The sequence below is a fragment of the Netta rufina genome, assembly GCF_964035555.1.
Source record: "Netta rufina genome assembly, chromosome: 12".
Taxonomy (NCBI): Eukaryota; Metazoa; Chordata; class Aves; order Anseriformes; family Anatidae; genus Netta; species Netta rufina.
In genome coordinates, this window is record NC_140135.1 from 5,740,413 (window position 1) to 5,758,447 (window position 18,035).

Consider the following 18,035-nt stretch of genomic DNA (forward strand, 5'->3'; position numbering starts at 1 on the left):
GTAGGAAAGAGGTTCAGCACTGATGTTTTAATGAGCTCACTTTTCTGGAGGCGAGAAATTCCATCCCTTTTGCCACTTGGAAGCTGTAGCATATCAGATCCTCCAACGTCAGAGGCCGCTTGTACAGATCCTCGGCATCTAGGAGAGATCACAGACAGAGCACAACTCTGGGGCAGCAGCTCCTGAATGTTTTCAGCACTGGTGCCAGTTCCATGCAGATTACCCCAGTCCTGCTTGTGAACAGTGTTAGCTTCCTGAGTTCTCTGCAGAGCTACAGCTCTACTGGGTTGGGAACCACTGACCTGGGGGTAGAGCATCAGATGATTCAAAAAGTTTCACCCAACATTATTCACATAATTTAGCTATGGGGAAAACAACATCTGGGGATAAAAGTGAAGGGAACTATTTATAGTGAACGGAGAGACTGGGGACAGATTGGCCCCAACAAATCTTCATGAAAATGAAGTAAAATATTGCTGTTACTCCTCCTACACAATAGGAGCAGCTTTTATATACATATGTTACTGCAAATCTCTTTTTGTGGGAAAGTTGGAGAGGGGCACACGCAGAAGAAGGAATCTGCAATTTCTGGAAGAAGTCAAGCAGTGTGAGGTGTGTGACAGCGTGCGTGACGCTGTCCAAGAAACAGCAGAAGAAGTAACAGAAATCTTAATAAAAGGTCTGGAATTAGGTAGGTCTCTTTTACCTTCTTCATCCTCTTCAGAATCACTGTAACTCTTATCTTCAATAAATCCTGAGCTGGCAGAGCTTCCAGTGCTGGCTACACTCTCAAGGCGTCTCTTGATCAGTTCGGTCAAATCGCTGTTGGACTCATCCAGACTTTTCTCTGCTTGGTCTGAATTTTCCTGGGACTGGAAATGGCACAAACTGATTGTTAGCTTTGGATTGTGTAATGCCTGGGCACTGAAAGATACGTAATGGAGTGGCATATGGAGAAAGGGTCCTCTGGAGATGTGCTCAATACACACTGGAACATGATGTTCCCTGAAGAGCAGAACTCATGAAGCCTGCTTTCCTATTTATTAATACATCTCCTTCCATTTACTTCTTCCAATTTTCCATCATACAAGTTAGCTGGAAGCTGTCTCGGTGAGACTGACAGATGAGCAGAGAGATACTGTAACTCTGTACCTCTTGCTTTCTTGGGAAACCACACTAAAAATCACAGTTGAAGGTATAGAGTGTGATGTGCACTGAAATGCAGCCATCTCACCCCCCCCGGGGAGCAAAACGTAACCAGTGCCTGCAATTCACGAAAACAATGGTGAGAAATGAATTTTGAGTGACTGTACCAGGAAAACCTCCTTCTCTTACACAAATTACCTTATGTACTTCTGTGCCTGTACACAATAGCTATAATAATGATAATAATAACAACAATAATCGAGTCATCTGAAAAAAAAAACATCTTGGCGAGGCTCCAGTTCCTGGCAGGGCTTGGATCCGAGAGCCCTTTTGGTGCTCTGTTTTCCCAGTGAGGAGGTAGTCCCCACCCCTCCCCACCGCTCATTTCTGGCCTCCTCTGACTTCTCTGTGTCTTAGTGGAGTCTGTGCTAGCCCAAATGTTCGTGAGGATGGATAATATTGTTTGGAAACCAAAACTGTTTGGTACGTTGTAATGCAGGCCATGTTTGTGATCCAGTCTGCTGCATGCTGCGTGGGCTCTGGGGCTGGGCCAGGGGAAGGAGAGGAAAGAAGATGGGAATGAGCAGGTGATGGAGGAGGAGAGCTGGTTTTGGTGGCACCAAGCACAGATCTCCAGACCAGGCTTGCATTTGGAGTTAAAAGCAGTTTTTCACTGTTTGTGACCTCCTTGTGCCAGGTCGTGCTGGCATCGCGGGAAGTTCCCTTTCTGTCTCAAAGGCTCTGCAGTGCTGGGGTCTGTGCAACTAATGCTTTAGCAGGTGCTAGAGAAGAAGAGGATGGGAGTGAGGTCCTACAGGGAAAAAGGCTCCTTTTTCTTGCTCATATGAATTGAAACGGTGCGGGAAGCAGCATGGTTTAGGGGCGGACTTGTCAGTACTAGATTAAAGGTTGGCCTGGATGATCTTAGAGGACTTTTCCAAACCAAGTGATTCTATGATTGGAGGAATCTATAAATACCAGACTGTCTCAGTGCCACTGCAGAAAACAACCCAACTTCTGGCCTGTGGTTGCTAGTCGCCTTATGACTATGAGAAGCCTGTCGTGTTTTACCTTGTATGCAATGAAATCTCCTCGTTTTCCTCGTAGGTAATTGGACAGGTTTCCATATTTGCAATATTCCACAATGACCATTAAAGGACCTGAAAAGACAGTGAGAGTCAAATGAGTTTTGAAGCACAGCAAAGCACTTAATGTTAACTTATCCTCACAAATCCTCTGCAAAATAGGGAAATACTGTCATTCCCGTTATATGGGTGAGGAAATGAGGAAGCAGAGGACTGGAGCTCCAGGAGCACCCAAACAGTAGTAGATAGGGAAAGCAGGAAACACAAAACTGATTCTTACTTTTCTCCATTAATGATTAACAGTTGGTATTTATTTCTTATTTATAGACAAAAGAAAATTTGGAATGATAAATGAGAATGTGCACTCCCCTATGTTACTAACATTGTTTTACCCTGTACATAGATCCATAGCATGGAGTAGGCCTCATTTTTCTCTGCTGCCCTTACAATTGCATGCTTTAGGTGGAGCTGATGCCAAGAGAGGCAATGAAAGCGTGCAGGATCCTAGACAGATCTAAATCAGAAGTTTGCAGAAATATTTAGTGGGAAGTTTTTGAAAGCCTGGAAAGTCCTATCAATTTCTTCCTTTCTTATTTCTGTGCAAACCACTGTGGAGTTCAGTGCAACTGCTGCTTTTATGCAATTACATATATTCTTAAGATCTGCTTGAAAATCCTTTTATGTTTCAGTGTGAGCCATTAGGACAGGGAACAATGGCATTGTCTACCTCTGGCACAATCACTGCGCTTTGTAATCATCAGCTGCAAGATGAGGTAAAATCATGGGACTAGAATGTATGTAAACATCCATTATTATCAATCGTAACCAACTACTTTCATGTCCAGAAACGTATTTCAGGCTTATGTGTTTGAACTTCAAAGGAAAAATGCTAAGAGCTGCACTTGGCCATTCAGGAAAGAGCCAGCTCGAAGCAGCACTTTGCTCTGGCGATGCCAGAAATGCGCACGCAGACTTGGACTGCAGCCCGCCTCCTGGGTCCGGTCGGACATGTGCTGTAGAGACTGAAAAGGCCTCTCTCTATTTTATTTCTTTGTTGCAGAGGATGTACTACTCATTAGTTCTAACTGCTTAACATCAGGCACTCAGCGAAGGTGTTAAAATTTGTTACTTGTTACATTGGTGAAATAATATATGGGCATGCTTAATGGCAGTCTGCATCAGGAACACTGCTATATGGTTGTATAAAACCGAACAAGGAGAAGGCACCATATTCTGCGATGGCATTTTAATAGTAACACTTATCCCAGTGTCTGTCTTGAGAGCTCAAGGCTATTTTTCTTTAGTCTGCAGTTACACTGCTCAAAGACAAACAACCCAGCACCTGCCTGGAGGCTCCACAGTGCCCTGCAAGGCCCTGCTGCACTGCTCTGCTCAGCCACTGCGGCCAGAGGGAGCAGCTAGCCAGGAAGCAGGAGGATACTTCATCCATCAGAATGGAGCAGAGCGGAGAACAGGAAGCAGAGGGACTCTCAGGAGAAAAAGCTCCTCAGAGGATGGATGCTCACAGTATTGGATTGGTTACTGAAATGCCACAACTCTATGGGTGAATTACTGTTTTTGTTAAAATCTCTTGACCTCCTCATAATGCTGCCATGGTTTAGGCATGTGTTTGTGTTAAGCCACCTTGCTGGCAGGACAGCAGAGTCACCAGCATTCAGACTGTTACTTCTCTGCTCACAGTCCCAGCTACCAGCCAAGGCTACTTGCTTATGCACCCGACCTTTAAACCCTTCAGCTAAAGGTGGCCATCCTCCCATACAAGCTTCTGGGGCTTGCAGTGCTGCAAGAATTCCTGCAAGTTCCCTGTTCCTGGCTCCCAGATTACAGAAGTGTCTGTGGCTGCTGGTTGCTGACTGCTCCTGTGGAACTGGGAGTATCTTGCTGGAGGGAACATTTCTTTTCTGGCATCCTAGAACCTTACCGAAATTATGTTATTTGGGAGAATGATAGCTTCAGAGTCGTAGATGATAACAGATGCGTGCACCATCTCTCTCGCTCCTTCCCTTTTGCTTATTTTACTCTGGTTTCTTTGTCCTCAGCTCTCTTAAATCTGTCCATTGGGGATTGTTTGAAGGTCGATTGTAAGCAGTTAGGAGGCATCTTTGAGGGTTGGTACCCTAAGTTAAAGTACAGTCTGGTAAGAGGTAAGGATGCTTTGTATGGCAGTATGGGAAAGGAACAGATGTTTTTAGGGACAAAGACCTAAGATTTCTGGAACCTTGGTTCACGTTTGCGTTTCATGGCAAATTCTTTGCATGGTGTACAGCAAGTCATGTCAGCTCAGCCCCTTGGAGATCTGTGCTGTTGCTCCGTTCAGCTTTGGACTGCCTGAGGTTCCTGTATACTACACAAAATGCCTGCCTTTGCCTGGCAAGAGTGAAATGCTTGGGAAGAGGAAGCCTCAAGTACCTTTTGGCCTGGTGCCTCCTCTTGATAAAGCAGGGAAGAATAGGGAGAAGAAGGGGAAAAGCAACTTGGAAATGATCAGTGGTGCCTATGTGGAGGACTGGGTGCCTAACTGCAACTAAGGACCCTGCCTCTCTGCAGTCTCTATTCTCTTTTGCAGACAAGCTTACAAAGGACAGAGAAAAAGAATACAGAGAAGTGACACCAGTGGCTAGAAGATGTTCAAAAGCCATCGATGTGTTGTGGCCACGTTCCACATGTGCATGAGGCTTGGACACTCCACCACAGACACACTGAAACACCATTGTATCTGACAAGTGGTGCTTCTTTGCTCCCTATTTACTGAGCATTTCTCACCTCCAGCTTTGGTACAGGCTCCCAGCAGGTTGACTACATTCAGATGATGTCCTATGTGTATGAGGATCTTCAGTTCAGACATTAAAGCCTTGCATTCATTAGTAGTTGCACATTCTGCTTAAGATAAACAGGAAAAAATCATCTTTACTCAACAGGATATCTTTAACAGGACACGGCAAGATCCTGTTTATACTTGGAAACAAAAGCCACCCAGGTTACTCGCAGTATCTCTACCTCTCAGACTCTTACACAGATAATAATTCAGCTGTTTCATTGTTTGTTGTTGACCTTTATGAAGTGGAATACCACTTAATCTTTGGGTGACTCTTCCTTTTTCTAGAATGGGTTACGGAGGGTTACTGTCCTGTATTAGAACTACCCTAAATCAGATACTAGAGAGCCTTTGCAAGGACTGAGTTTTGCAGGCTAAGTAAAGGAACAAACAATCATTCCAAGCAACAACAGCACACAGCCGAATGTTCTCTGTTTGTAGCAGTGATGTGCAGTTTAGCAGTACTTCTCTATGATACCTCAGAGTATATTCCTCTACAGTACTGAGCAACACTCCAGTGCAGGTGATGGAGGAATCCAGCACATCTGTAAGATGGGTCCCAAAATGTACTAGACAATGTACAGCATTGCTGAATCTCAGTCCTGTGAGATCTCATTGACCCAAGAAATACACATCTGAGCAAAGCAGAGGGGACCATATTTGTGTGCTAACCACGAGCTCGACACGTGACAAAGCCCTGGTTGGCCAGGTACAGTGTAATTCTGTTCTCCTTTGCTGGCGAAGCTAAGAAAGGCAGAATTCTGGCCAGAATTCTGTTCATATACTGGCCTATTTCCTCTATCTTCTTTCCAAAATTTTCATGGTCAAAATGTATTTTAACAAAATGGCTGTGTCCTGTTGCCTCCGTTTTTCCCATAGCAAAATCATTTCAGATTTAAAAATGAAGAAATGGTTACATAACAGATCACTCAGTGTGACAAATGTAACCTCTTTATCTGTTTGTAGAATTCTCCACAAACAACTTTTTCACCAAGCTATGTGTCATAAAGGAGTTATTCCAAGCCCAAGATTTCTTCAGTCAACAGTGTTTATAGATGGGTATGTATGTGGGTGGCATCACTCCTGATTTACACTGGCATGAGCTGGAACACATGCCTGGTAAAATCTAAAGAGAACAGCCTCCAAAATGCTTCAGCTAATCTAGCACGTTAAGATGTAGCCTTCAAGCCAGAACAGATACCAGTCAACTTTATGGAAATGACAGATATGCTAGAATTACAGTAATGCAAACATCTCCAGAGCCTTTTTTTTTCTTTTTTCTTTTTTCTGAATGGTTTGACTCCCACTAGAGAATCTGGCTTATTCAGGAACATGATGAATGATGGGCATGTTAGTTTGGGTGGGCCAGGTTAGAGCAGGAGGCTGCTGGCCAGACTTGGGGGAGAAAAGGGTAAAACTAGATGGAGAAACTGTCAAAGAGATCACTGAATATGTGTGGGCAGGGTAGAGCTGACATGAGGATCGGCTGGGAAGCACAGCATGGAAGTGAATGAAAACCCAGAGCTATCCAGGCCAGTAAGTTTGGGATGGAGAAGGATGTCTGGCTGGACCAGGGGCTTCTAGGCTATTTCAGGGATGGGTCTGGAGATGGGCATGGATCAGAGAAAACAACAGCAGAAGAGAAGATGATCTAAAGATCTACTGGCTAATGCAGAGAAGGCAGACAAGATTCAAAGGAGGTCCAGAGAGGTGAAAAACTGATGGATTTGGCACTTCAGAGAGATGGGAAGTAGCAGAGCACCAGGAAGGCAAATGCTGTGATAGAAGTTGCTGATTAATGGCACTGAAGGGTTAATACTGTCATGCAGCAGTGATGCAGAGCAATGTGGGCTATGAAAAGCCATTCAGTGGGCATCAGCTGTACCTCTGAAAAATCCTACGTGAACAGCTAAAATCCTCCAACCCACGAACCAAGGCACTGGCTGATGCATTTATTCATGCGCTGTCTGCAGAGGCTTTGTATGTAAATGTAATATGAAAGAGCAGTCTCCAAGTTCATCCATTCCCCACTGCCGAATGGTGAAAGCTTTCCTTAATTTCAATAATTAGAAGCAAGTTGTCTAATTCATTCCCTTGGCACTGCTTTTTTTCAGCCCCTTGAACTGTTCTACATCTGGAAGGGCTGTGATCGAAGGCTTAGATCCAATTTCAGACTATCTAGTGTAATTACATTCCATAATCTGTTTCCCTCCTAACCCCACAGACCTGGAAGCTGCTGTTTTCCTCCTCTAGGAATACAAGACTTAATCAGCAGCACAGCATGGAGCCCACTTGTCATTTCCTACATGTTAACATCCACTGTATAACGACTAATTGCTCCCATATGGCAAACCCACTCCCTTCTGAACACAATGAACTTGGGACTCGTTTGGAGCTGAGAACTGGAAGCTTGTTGCCCACGTGTTCCCTGAGGAGTCTTCTGAGAATCTCAGAGGGATATGTACCTTTAAGCATTTTTACGGCAACTGTTTTGCAGGTTGAAGATTTATCAATGCCAAAAGCAGACGCCTCCACCACCTTCCCAAAAGCACCGTGACCCAGTGTTTTACCTAGAGAAGCAAGAGTCGAGAATGAGCCAAAGGGGGCTTACAACAGTCTGCATCAGATAAGAGGGAAACATGCATCCTTAGCTCTGCAAGAAATCCAAGACTCCAGCACCCAGGCACAACGCAGACCGGTAGTCGACAGAAACCTGTATCACATATTTGCAGTATATGGATATAAACAGTATGCTTTATATCCATATGACTTTAATGCAATACAGTATGTGACAGAACAGAGTAGAATAAATAAATCTGGATTCAGCTGAAGGCAAGGCTAAATATACAGATAGATATAGATATGGCTGAAGGGTAAAAACATTGCATACAGTTATCCTCGAGCCCTGGGAAGTCAGAGGCCAGGTTAAACATAGATTTGTGGAAGACTGATCTCATGAGTCACAGTCACAGAGACAGCCAGCTAAGGCACTCAGCCAGGACCCTTTGACCCTTCAGTTATTGGCATTTTTTTGAAGTAAAAACTATTAAAAAAAATGAATTTCAGGTGATAATCTTTCTCATTTTCCCTTTCCTTTGAATTTTCGGGCCCATATTAGCTAGTGTGCTCGGAGGGCTCTGACCCACAATGCAGAAGGCTACACCGGGTATCATGGTCTGGCTTTTTGGTTCTGCCAGGTTCACCCTATGTCCCACCATCTTCTAATTTAATTTTTATTTTTTGCCTGTCTTCCTCTTTCTTCCATGTTTTCCAGCTAAGGCTCTGTGGGCACCCCCCCACACGCATATTCCCTGCACTCATCATCGCACACAGATGTTGCCGTTCCTCTAAGCAAACACAGGCTGCGTTTTACATTTCCTTGCTCCATCACCCAAGGAGCTGAGCTGTTGAATTCAATTTGGTTCATTTTTCTTGGTAGTTCTTTACAGCTCAAAGCCAAGTTTGAATGGTTGATAAAGAATTGATTATTTGAAGAATTTGAAGATTTCTTCAAAAGAAAATTGACACTAAGACTGTCACCTTTCAGACTCACTTCTCTTTCCATCATCCCCTATGGGAGTGAAACGATGCTTTTGACAGGGACAGTACCCAGAGGTACCTTTCTTCCCTGTCAAGAGTTTGGTTTCAGTTCTCCAAGAAACAGTAAGAGGTGATCACTTTTTTGAGAAACATCTTTGCTTTTCTTACCAAATCTCGTTTCTCCCCATTAAGGATGATGCTAAATTCTGTGACTCAGTGCCAGTTCTCACCAAAGGATGGGAGTATGCTGGCACTAAATGGAGGGCTGCTTCTTGGGTAATACAACAGATATAACTGAAATCAAGGAGCATGAGAAGTCATCATTCTTTACAGTAATAATCTCCAAACCACTCACCCAGCCGCAGTCTGTCTCTTGGGAACTCCCATTTGCTGCTGTCATAGGGAAGACGGTCACATTGCTCGTCGAGAGGCATTTCCTCTGGATCCATTATAATTGACAGGTACCCTGTCTTAATGTCTGTGGCATCGGGCTAAAAACAGGGTTTGGAGAAATTATTCACAGTGTTTACCCTGCAATTCTAATGGGAGAGAGCTGTCATCTACAAGACGGAGTGCAAGCTGGGGAGTTCCCTGGATTCCAGCCTTAGCTCTGAAATTTATTCTAAACCATACGTGCATCACTTCAGCTTCTGCCTCTCTTTTTTTCTTATCTGGGAAATAAATGTTTACGTATGCCTGCCACTCAGCCGTGCTGGGAATAGTCATGGATTAATGTTGGTAAACACTCCGAGGACACAAAATCAATCATTGTCTTCGAGGTGTATCTGTTACTGGAGCTCAGTGCATTTCCCTGTGCACCCTGCGAGCCACACTTCCTGGCACCCCACGGAGCATGTTCCATTGCATTTTCACAGTTAAGCAGCTTTTTGTAACAGGCTGGTTCTGCACAGCTATCAGCTTTGTAGCTATTGCTTTAATGCTAATTTTAAACTGAATATTAAATTAATTAACTTTTAAATTAAAAGTGGTTGAGAGCTGGTGAAAACTGCTGCTCCTAATGCTGCTCAGTGAGAAGCTGGGATGTGGTGGAACCTGTAAAGAGACTTGCATGGGTGTGGAATATAATAGGAAATTCTCTCTTCTCCACAGCTCTTTAAAATCTGAGACAAGGAGGAAAAACATGAATTTGATTACTGCATTTGCAGTAGGAGGGGAAATTTTATTCAAGTATCGGGTATCAGCACTAAGACTGCAGTTTGGGCGAGCTTCAGAGCAGAGAGCTGTGGTTGCCATTCTATTTACAGTTTAAAAACAGAGCAAAATTCCTTAAAACTTTCCTGAAATTTTATTTTTTTGAGTCACTAAAGGAAGTAAAAGAATACCAGGGCATGGAGATAAAATAAGCCGTGTGGTTTGGGCTCATTTCTAGAGTAAACATCCTAGAACCTTTCTTTAAACAGGGCTCCCTTCAATATCTGTATTTCAGAGAAATCTTATTGGATAGCTGTTGAAATCAAGCCCTCATTTTAGGGGAATTAGGATTTTGTTCTGTCTCCTAATCTTGCAAGGAAGTTTGTCTCACGAAAAAGGAAGAGCCTGATTTTCTGATACCGTGGAAGTGGGTAGGAGGCTCACATGTACAAGCGATCTTTTGAAAAGCCGAGGGACTGTCAGCAGAAATCTTGGACTTAAATTTCACTGGAACGTTTTGCACTTTTTCTACTCTCTGTCCCAAACATTCACACAGACTCGACTTCAGCCCTAAACGCTGGTGCTACACTGACAGAGGGTCCAAAAGCAGAGCCTCTGCACAGGATGGAAGCTCTCTTACTTTTCTCAGCTTCCGAATGAAGAGGGTCAGAAGAAGCCAGAAGAGGGTAGCTGCTAGACCGGTGCAGACCAAAATGATGACTTCGATGTTGGATTTCTCTTCAGAACCTGGGGGTTAAATGTACAGATGGATTTGAAATGTAGCCAGAGTCCTTGGCTGAACAAAAAGTTCTCATCAGTCCAGCACGATATCTGTGTTTTACCTTGGCTTGGAGCTCACCTTGTATTTTAATGAAGGCTGATGTGCTGTCTTGGCCCATGTCATTGGATGCCTTGCATTCATAGAGCCCTTCATCATCCTTCTTTACTCGCTCAATGACCAGGGTATTATTTTCCATGGAAATTCCTGTAGTGAGGGATCAAGGTTAAATTTTGTTACAACAATCTACCTGCCTGCAAATGCTTGTAGGAGGCAGAGCACTGAAAATGAGCTCCCATCTGTGCAGGCATGATAAATGCTCTTGTTAGGAGCCATTTTAATTCCATGTTCCTCGTGGTTTGGCAACAACCCGACACTTTATTTCACCTCAATACCTGTTTAGATCGCTTGGGTATCACTTAACCTACAGCAAATGTGGCTGTTTATTTATGACAAGTAGACAGAGCCTGACAAAACATTTATGGAAGTTTGTGAAGTGACGGAAAGAGGTTTTCTGATAGCAATGGGGTATACTGGAAGAAAAGGGAACTCAAAGAAACTACTGGAGAAAGCCAGCATTTTGGAGGCTGTGGGAAGTGACGGGAGCTCTAGCATGTGGAACATGGGGATCAGGTTATGTGCATCCCTGGCAAAATCACTGCACGGAGCCATCCTGGCTTTGCAGAAGGCCAGGGGCTAGAGGTGGAGAGCCGAGAGAGAGGTGGCCTAGGGATGACCTATGTGAGGCTTCTCCATGTGTAATTTTCCTGATTTTGTGGCATGAAACTGAGAGCTTCTCCGTGTCACTAGGGATATATTTGGGGTAGAAACAGGAAAATACGCTGGGCCTTGAATCCAAAAGGGAAGGACACTTTGCGTTGGTCGGTGTTCTGCTCATGAATCCTGCTGTTGTTAACAAGAGTGCTGCACATAACTTGCCATGCACTCTGCTGAAATATTTACCCCGAGGTGTTTTTTCCAAATATTTTATTTATGTTTCCATCGGTTGGATGTTACATGCTTGTCTCTCTAGAATTATTTATAAAATTTCAGTAGCTGTAAAGGGTTTCTGCTCAGAACAGTCTGATCTGAATTATGTATGATCCTGGATTTCCTACCTAGTCCAGGAAGCATAATTAAAGTCACAGGACTAGCTACTGACACAGGTTCCTTCAAGATTTATAGGAGATCTCAGGACAGAGAGATGAGAAGGAATTCCAGGCTGGGGTGGAGGAGCCCACGCTCCCTGCTCGTGGTGGCTGCTGTACCGGCTGAACGGAGAGCACGTTCTCAGGACTGTGTAGTGGGAGAAAGAGAAAGGCCGTGTGATGTGCCACAACACAGCTTGCCCTGGTGGCTAGCTGCAAAGCACCGTGAGCAGGCACCACGGCCCTCTGGCCGCTCAGGGCCGTGCTTTCAGACCCATCCCGCAGGTACACTCTCCCTCCCGGGTTTATACACGGGCGCGGTGCTGCCGCACGCGCTGGAAGCTCACCTGAGGCTGCTGAGATGGGGTGGCCGTTCTTCCTCCAGGTGATGTGAGGCTCTGGCGTTCCGCTGACTTTGCACTCCAGAATGATCTTGCCGCTGATGTTAACCTCCAGGTCGGTCAGGTTCTGGATAACGTACGGCGCTGCCTTTGCTGTAGTCACAAAGGAGAACAACAGACAGCGACATTTCAGAAGGCTTCTCCCACAGCTCTGCCATCGTCTCCCCTCTGGCCAGCCACGTGGCCTTGCTGGAAGTGGCAAAGATTTGCTGATGAGTGGTAGCAAAAATCCCACAAAAGATGATGGGAGGAGTTCATTTGGCTTATTTTCAAAGTGCCTAAGTGTAGATTCAGCTCCAGCTGGAACCTCCTTGAGTTTCTCAGCCTCTGAAGGAAACAGAGGACAGTGAGTGGGAAGAGCAAATGCAGAGTGAGTACAAAACAAGAAGGGAGGAGGCGAAGAGGAACCAGTTCTGAGGATTTTGGGTCATCCTCCACCACGAGAGGGGTTATCTGCTTACTACACAGCGTGTTAATCTCTGCTTTATAGAACAGAATAGGTTATGCTCATTTATAAAAGGCATGGGAAAGCAATTGAATGAAATCGCTAGCACAGTATAAAAAATACATAAAGCCATCAATAAGGAGAATAGCTGATGGGTGTTAATACATTTAAAGGAGCTATTTAAAAGCTAGTTTGTGTAGGGGAAGGAGAATGGGTTTGGAGGGGTGACTTTGTGTATGTTCTTGAGAAGAACTGCATCTCCGCCGTGTGCCAGACAAATAACAGACCCCGGTAATTCTCACAGGAGCGTGATTAAGATTCCAGTTCTCCCATGGCTGTATTCCCAGTTTAGCTGTGTTTTTCCCGTAGCCATCATGTGTAGGTGTCTGTGTAGGCAGAAATTTGACTAAACGAATAAAAATATCTGCCAGGGGAGAGAGAAGCAAATCGCCTGAATGCAGAGCGCAGCAAAAGCCCGGTGCCTCCGTGTCAGGGGCTGCTGGCAGGTGGCTCTGGTGCCAGCGGTGGGGACGAGCCAAGCTGCGAGTGCTGTAAGGTAGCGGTGAGATTCTTTCCCTTCCTCCGCACTGCAGGAAGAGGCAGGTGCTCCTGCCATTTCTTAAAATAAATCACCTCCCACTCAGGTATCGGAGCCGTGCTAGCCACAGCTGTGGCGTGGGCGAGCACGTGTGTGTGTGTCTGCGTGGAGGGGAAGGGGCTGCGAGAGCCTTGGCTGCTCTGGGGAGGAGACTGCATGGGCAATGTGTTCCTTCACTTAAACGAGAATGAAGCCAGCCCTGTGCTGCCTGCTTTTTACCGAAGTGACAAGTGCTTACGGCAGCATAGCTGTCCCTTCGGTGTCTCGTTATCCATTAATGTAAGTGGAGAAGCCAATTTAGAAATCGCCGTCTAATCCAGCTTCTAAAGGACTCTGTTTTCTGCACCCCGGCTTGCTTCTGGTTATTTAGTTCTGCTCTGGTTTTGGGCTTTGGGTTTTTCTTCACTGGGAGAAGAATGGTGCACTTTCTCAGCAGCCCTTTTTTTTACTGAGAAGGCTTTGAGATGATTGCTTTGGGATCTGTAGTATCACTATTTGATGTAAATAAAGGAGTTGGGGGTTTGGCTGTACGTAACTCCAGTGAAGTGCATCCCAGTCACCCAGAATAACTGTACATGGTGCTTGAGTATACACCCAGCTGGTAACATTTGTGGGTCCAAAGCTGTTTAGGGATCTACACCACCCTGGCAGCTGTAGATGGGTGGTCTTCTCCCAGTCACACAGGTCTGGGGTGGCAGTCCCACATGAGAGATGGGCTGTCATTTACATGAGGGCGATGTCTTTTCTGCTCAGTCAGGGCTAAGTCTGCACCCAGCGTGGAATTAGGGAGGTAAAAGGCTGCTGAAATCACCTCGCTGTGTAAGGCAAATATTTTGTATGAAACCAGCAACAGCTGCATGAGTTCTGCACATGAGTAGGAGTCAAACCTCACTCAGAAACACAAAAAAAACCAACACAGTGTGTATTAGGACTGTCCATAAGAAATGCTGACCACCTTCTGCTTTGCAAAGCCTCAAAGGGAGCTGCAGACGCTCAGCATTTCAGCCCCTCTGGCTGAGCAATGCCCTCCCCGCTGCCGTTTGCCACGGGCAGGACCCACCTCTGACGAGGAGCTGCGTGTGCTGCTCCAGCGTGTCCGTGCTGTTGTGCTGGTTCTCAGCTCTGCACTTGTAGAGGCCCCCGTGCTCCTTGGTGACGTTAGCAATGACCAGCGTCAGCGAAATGGAGTAGTTGTCGATTTTCTTGATCACCAAGTCGCCAGGAGCCGCCTCTGAGGAGGGGTAGTACCAGCCCACGTTGCTGTAGATGTACTTGGAGGCCCGGCAGGTCAGCTGGGCGTCGTTCCCCACAATGGTTGTGACCTGTGGGTCTGTTTGCAGCCCAAACGGCACATCTGGGAGGAAGAGAAAACACGTTCACAGTTCAGTCACACCTGAGCACATTTTGGCTGCCTGCTTGCAGCTTGATGGTTGGATTTCCAAGAGCAGCCCCAATGCAACCAGCCCATTTCAGTGAGACCGGCGTTGGTGCTCACAGCCAGGCACTTGTGCTTGGGCATTGAGTAAGCGACTGTACCTCGCCCATCACAGCTCCAACCTGGGGTAATTTTCACCCTCAGTACTCTAATCATGCCATTTTCAAGTAATTAATCGAAAGCTTTTATATAGAAGTAGTTAATGGACTAGGAGACTCCGCTATGCAGGTAGACAAATGTGTTGGTGAGACCTTTCTGTCTGCTCCCAGTGCCTGGAAGTGCGGTTGCGTAAGGGTAGAGAAACCTCTCCCATTTCTCACAAGTGACTCTCTCTTTCTTCACCACCGAATAATCTTCCCAATTCTCTTTTATTTCGATGATGTGGATATTTACTTTCATCGTGTGGGTATTTACTTGATCAGTGGAAGGATTAACTAATCTAATGATGTGTGAGTCCTGGAGGCTGTAACAGTTAGCCGAGTAATGCTTGGAGGCACGAGTCCAATCTATCCACAAAAGAATAAGCAGTTTCTTGCTATATTTTTAGTAACTTTTCACTTCAGAAAAAAATCAATTTTCCTGAAGTGCTGAACTGAATCCATTTTAAGACAATAAATGTGTTTCTGAGTCGAGTGCCAGAATCTGGCCTACAGATAATTCCAATTTCTGCATTAGCTGCCAGAGACCTACGATTAACTCGTGTCTGCAACATACTCTTTTCCTTTTTTATTCTGTTAGCTTCAGCCATCTATATACCAACAGACTTTAATGAAAATGCCCTGATAACCACAGTGACCTGTGTTCTGGCTGTCAGGTCAGGATTTAGAAGCGGTGGAAATGGAGAGCTGTGAGGAATCCCTTAGAAACGTTACCAGGCACGGTACTGGGATGATGAGGCTGTTTGGGAGGACTGGTTCTGGGCTACCTCCTGAACACCAACAGTGCTTGCAATAAATCCAGTAGACTGTTGCTTCAGTACTGGGCTGTTCATAAGATGCTTTCTCAAGCTAGGCTGAAATGGGTGGTACTTTGGGGGGGACAGAAGTTAAAGCCGAGCAAGTATACTTCACACCTGCAATCGGACAAATTCCACGTGGGAGCAGGAATTTGGCCAGGGGCTCACACTGCAAACTCTTGCAGAAAGCTCCATTGAAGCTACAGCTGGACATAAATAGCAGGGCTGTTGAAATAACCAATCTACCTTATAATAAACCATATATTCCATACACTCCAGAGCCCCAAGGGAGCTTTCAGATGTGGTTAGAAGTCTCTCTTCTTCACAAGTCATCTGGAATAGAACCAGCAAGCTTTGCTTCATGGTTTTTAATGACCAGCACCAGAAATGTTTCACAAAAGTTCCAAAAAGAGAAGAGACCCCTCAGGCCACAGCAGTGGGGATTGTTATATTTCCTTTCTTTCCTTTTCATGAAATTGCACTTTACTTCATGCAGTGTTTTGTTAGGCTCAGTTGCTCTTTCTGACAGCGCTAGCTGCGTGCTCAAGCTGACGTGTGTGATACCACCACTCCTCTCGTCTGATGTCTTGTGGTTCCGACACGCCAACCTGATGCTTATCAAAAAGGGGGGAAAGTCAGAGGCCAGCAAAAATTCCCGAAACAGGAGGAATTAAGGTCCAGTGAAAACAATGCGACGTGGTATGAGCAGCATCTCTCTAGCACCCGTTGAAGCGAAATAGGGACAAAATGCCCTCGTTACTTGTTTGCTTTTCTAAGCATTTGCTCTTAGCTCCTGCAAGAGTTACAGAAATCAAGCAGATGGATCTTTTGGTCCTTAAATAAGCTCAGTGGTCTGGGAGACCTTCTGAAAATCCTTCCAACCTGAATTACCCTGTGAGCCTTAGTGCTTAGTGAATGGATTCCAGGTGAAGTGGTGAGCTTGGAGCTTGGTCGTGAGTAAAACACTGCAGCTCTGCAAGCCTTCAAGGCAGACTAATCCCAAGTGGATGGGATGGCAGCCCTGCTTGCCCTTGCTTCTGCCTCTCAGGGAGCTTTTCTTCAGGAGAACTGGGTCATGCAACTCGTCACCCCTTTTTTTTGGCAGGGCAAGTTGCCGTGAATGGCAGTGGAAAAAAGCCCCGAGGGGAAATGGAGCTTGTCCTGTGGAAGGCACCGTCTGGTGCACGGCAGTGACAGCGCAGGCTGGAGCACCCAGAGGTCTCTGTCATTTCAGGGCAAGTTCCCAACGTGCTAATTTGCAAGCTGAAATTGTGAGGGGTGCTCAACAGTTTCACCTTGCTGCTGGACTTTGCTAGCGCAGGGCTTTTTCTGCCAATTTACTGTTCTGGGAGCAGTGGACGGGCTTGTTTTTCTTATCACTTCTTCTACTGACATTTTTTATTTAGCGTTTTGAATATTTTTAGCTGGAATTTGTGCTATTCTCTGCCATCTTGTTAGTCTTTCAAGAAGCTCTTCCAGCTCCAATAGAATATTCATTGATTTTCATTACAGTGGAAGGAAAAAGAGGGGAAATAAAGTCTCTCTCGCTCTCCTCTCTCTTTTCTGCTCCTACCTGAATTGTCTGGGGAGTCACAGCAGCGTGGAGAGCACATTATAGGTCAGTTCATCTCTTGGGCTACTTTGCTTACACAATCTTGAACCTGAGCAGTGATTAACTTCCTCTCTCGGAACAGATACAGTGTTTTAACCGACTCCTAATAACTTGGCCAGAAGAATGCACCGTGGGGCCTTTTCTCTTTTATCAGCAGTCACCAAACATTTGTCTTTCGTATTGTATTACAGTGTAGTAGCCGCGAATTTCACTCTCAACTGTGTGGGATTCCATGACAAAATGGGGAAATGAGCCATTGGGAGAAGGTAAAAAGTCAGCATAAATCAAAAGAAAGTCTGGCTCCATTTGTATTTACAAGGAATTAATTGGTTTTAATTTCCTGTGCTTTGCACAATAATCTGGATAATTCAAAACTCCTGCTCCTGCCCAAATTCCATCCCGCTGCCTGTCAGAGGGGGGGTCTCCAGCAGGCATTCGCATGTAGGGAGAGTGAGAAAAAGAAGGGGTGAGCCCTCCATCTGAAGCAGCAAGGAGCTTTTCATAAATCCTATAACCATGTCAGGAGTAAGCAAACTGAGAGTGGCAAGCAGTTGTAGGAAAGCCCAGTTCATCCATTGTTCCAGCATCTGATCGCCGATTCTTATCTCAAGTTTGAAGTATAGGATTTTCTTTCTGGTAGAAATCCTTAATTTCATTTTTCGGAGTTGTTTTTGCAATCAGATAAGAGGCTTTTGTTATTATTTGTTATTCTTATCATACTTCATTTATATTCCAAGCATATTCAGAGGTTTCAGATGGGTGGGATCCCATTTTGTTGTTTGCAGTACAGTTACACAAAGGCTTGGATTTGATGTCCTGCGGACCTCCAGTGATACACAGCTGCTCTTTCCAAGGTGCAGAGCAGAGATTAGGAGGTAAATCGTACCCCTTGGTGGCAGAGGGC

At 45.3% G+C, this 18,035-nt stretch overlaps 1 protein-coding gene across 2 annotated transcripts in view; it reads right to left on the reverse strand.

Annotated features, from left to right (window-relative positions):
* LOC311213779 (vascular endothelial growth factor receptor kdr-like) overlaps positions 1-18,035 on the reverse strand; it is a 131,131-nt gene that overhangs the window by 25,580 nt on the left and 87,516 nt on the right. Inside the window, exons 13-22 of one of the 2 annotated variants that reach the window (XM_084294012.1) lie at positions 14,190-14,483; positions 12,033-12,179; positions 10,619-10,744; positions 10,400-10,506; positions 8,963-9,098; positions 7,533-7,637; positions 5,016-5,129; positions 2,218-2,306; positions 707-872; positions 41-138 (exon numbers count right to left, since the gene is read on the reverse strand). In XM_084294012.1, coding sequence (XP_084150138.1) covers positions 41-138; positions 707-872; positions 2,218-2,306; positions 5,016-5,129; positions 7,533-7,637; positions 8,963-9,098; positions 10,400-10,506; positions 10,619-10,744; positions 12,033-12,179; positions 14,190-14,483 — 1,382 coding nt within the window. Of the gene's footprint in view, positions 1-40; positions 139-706; positions 873-2,217; positions 2,307-5,015; positions 5,133-7,532; positions 7,638-8,962; positions 9,099-10,399; positions 10,507-10,618; positions 10,745-12,032; positions 12,180-14,189; positions 14,484-18,035 lie in introns of both variants that reach the window. The other variant, XM_084294011.1, reaches the window with a different exon arrangement.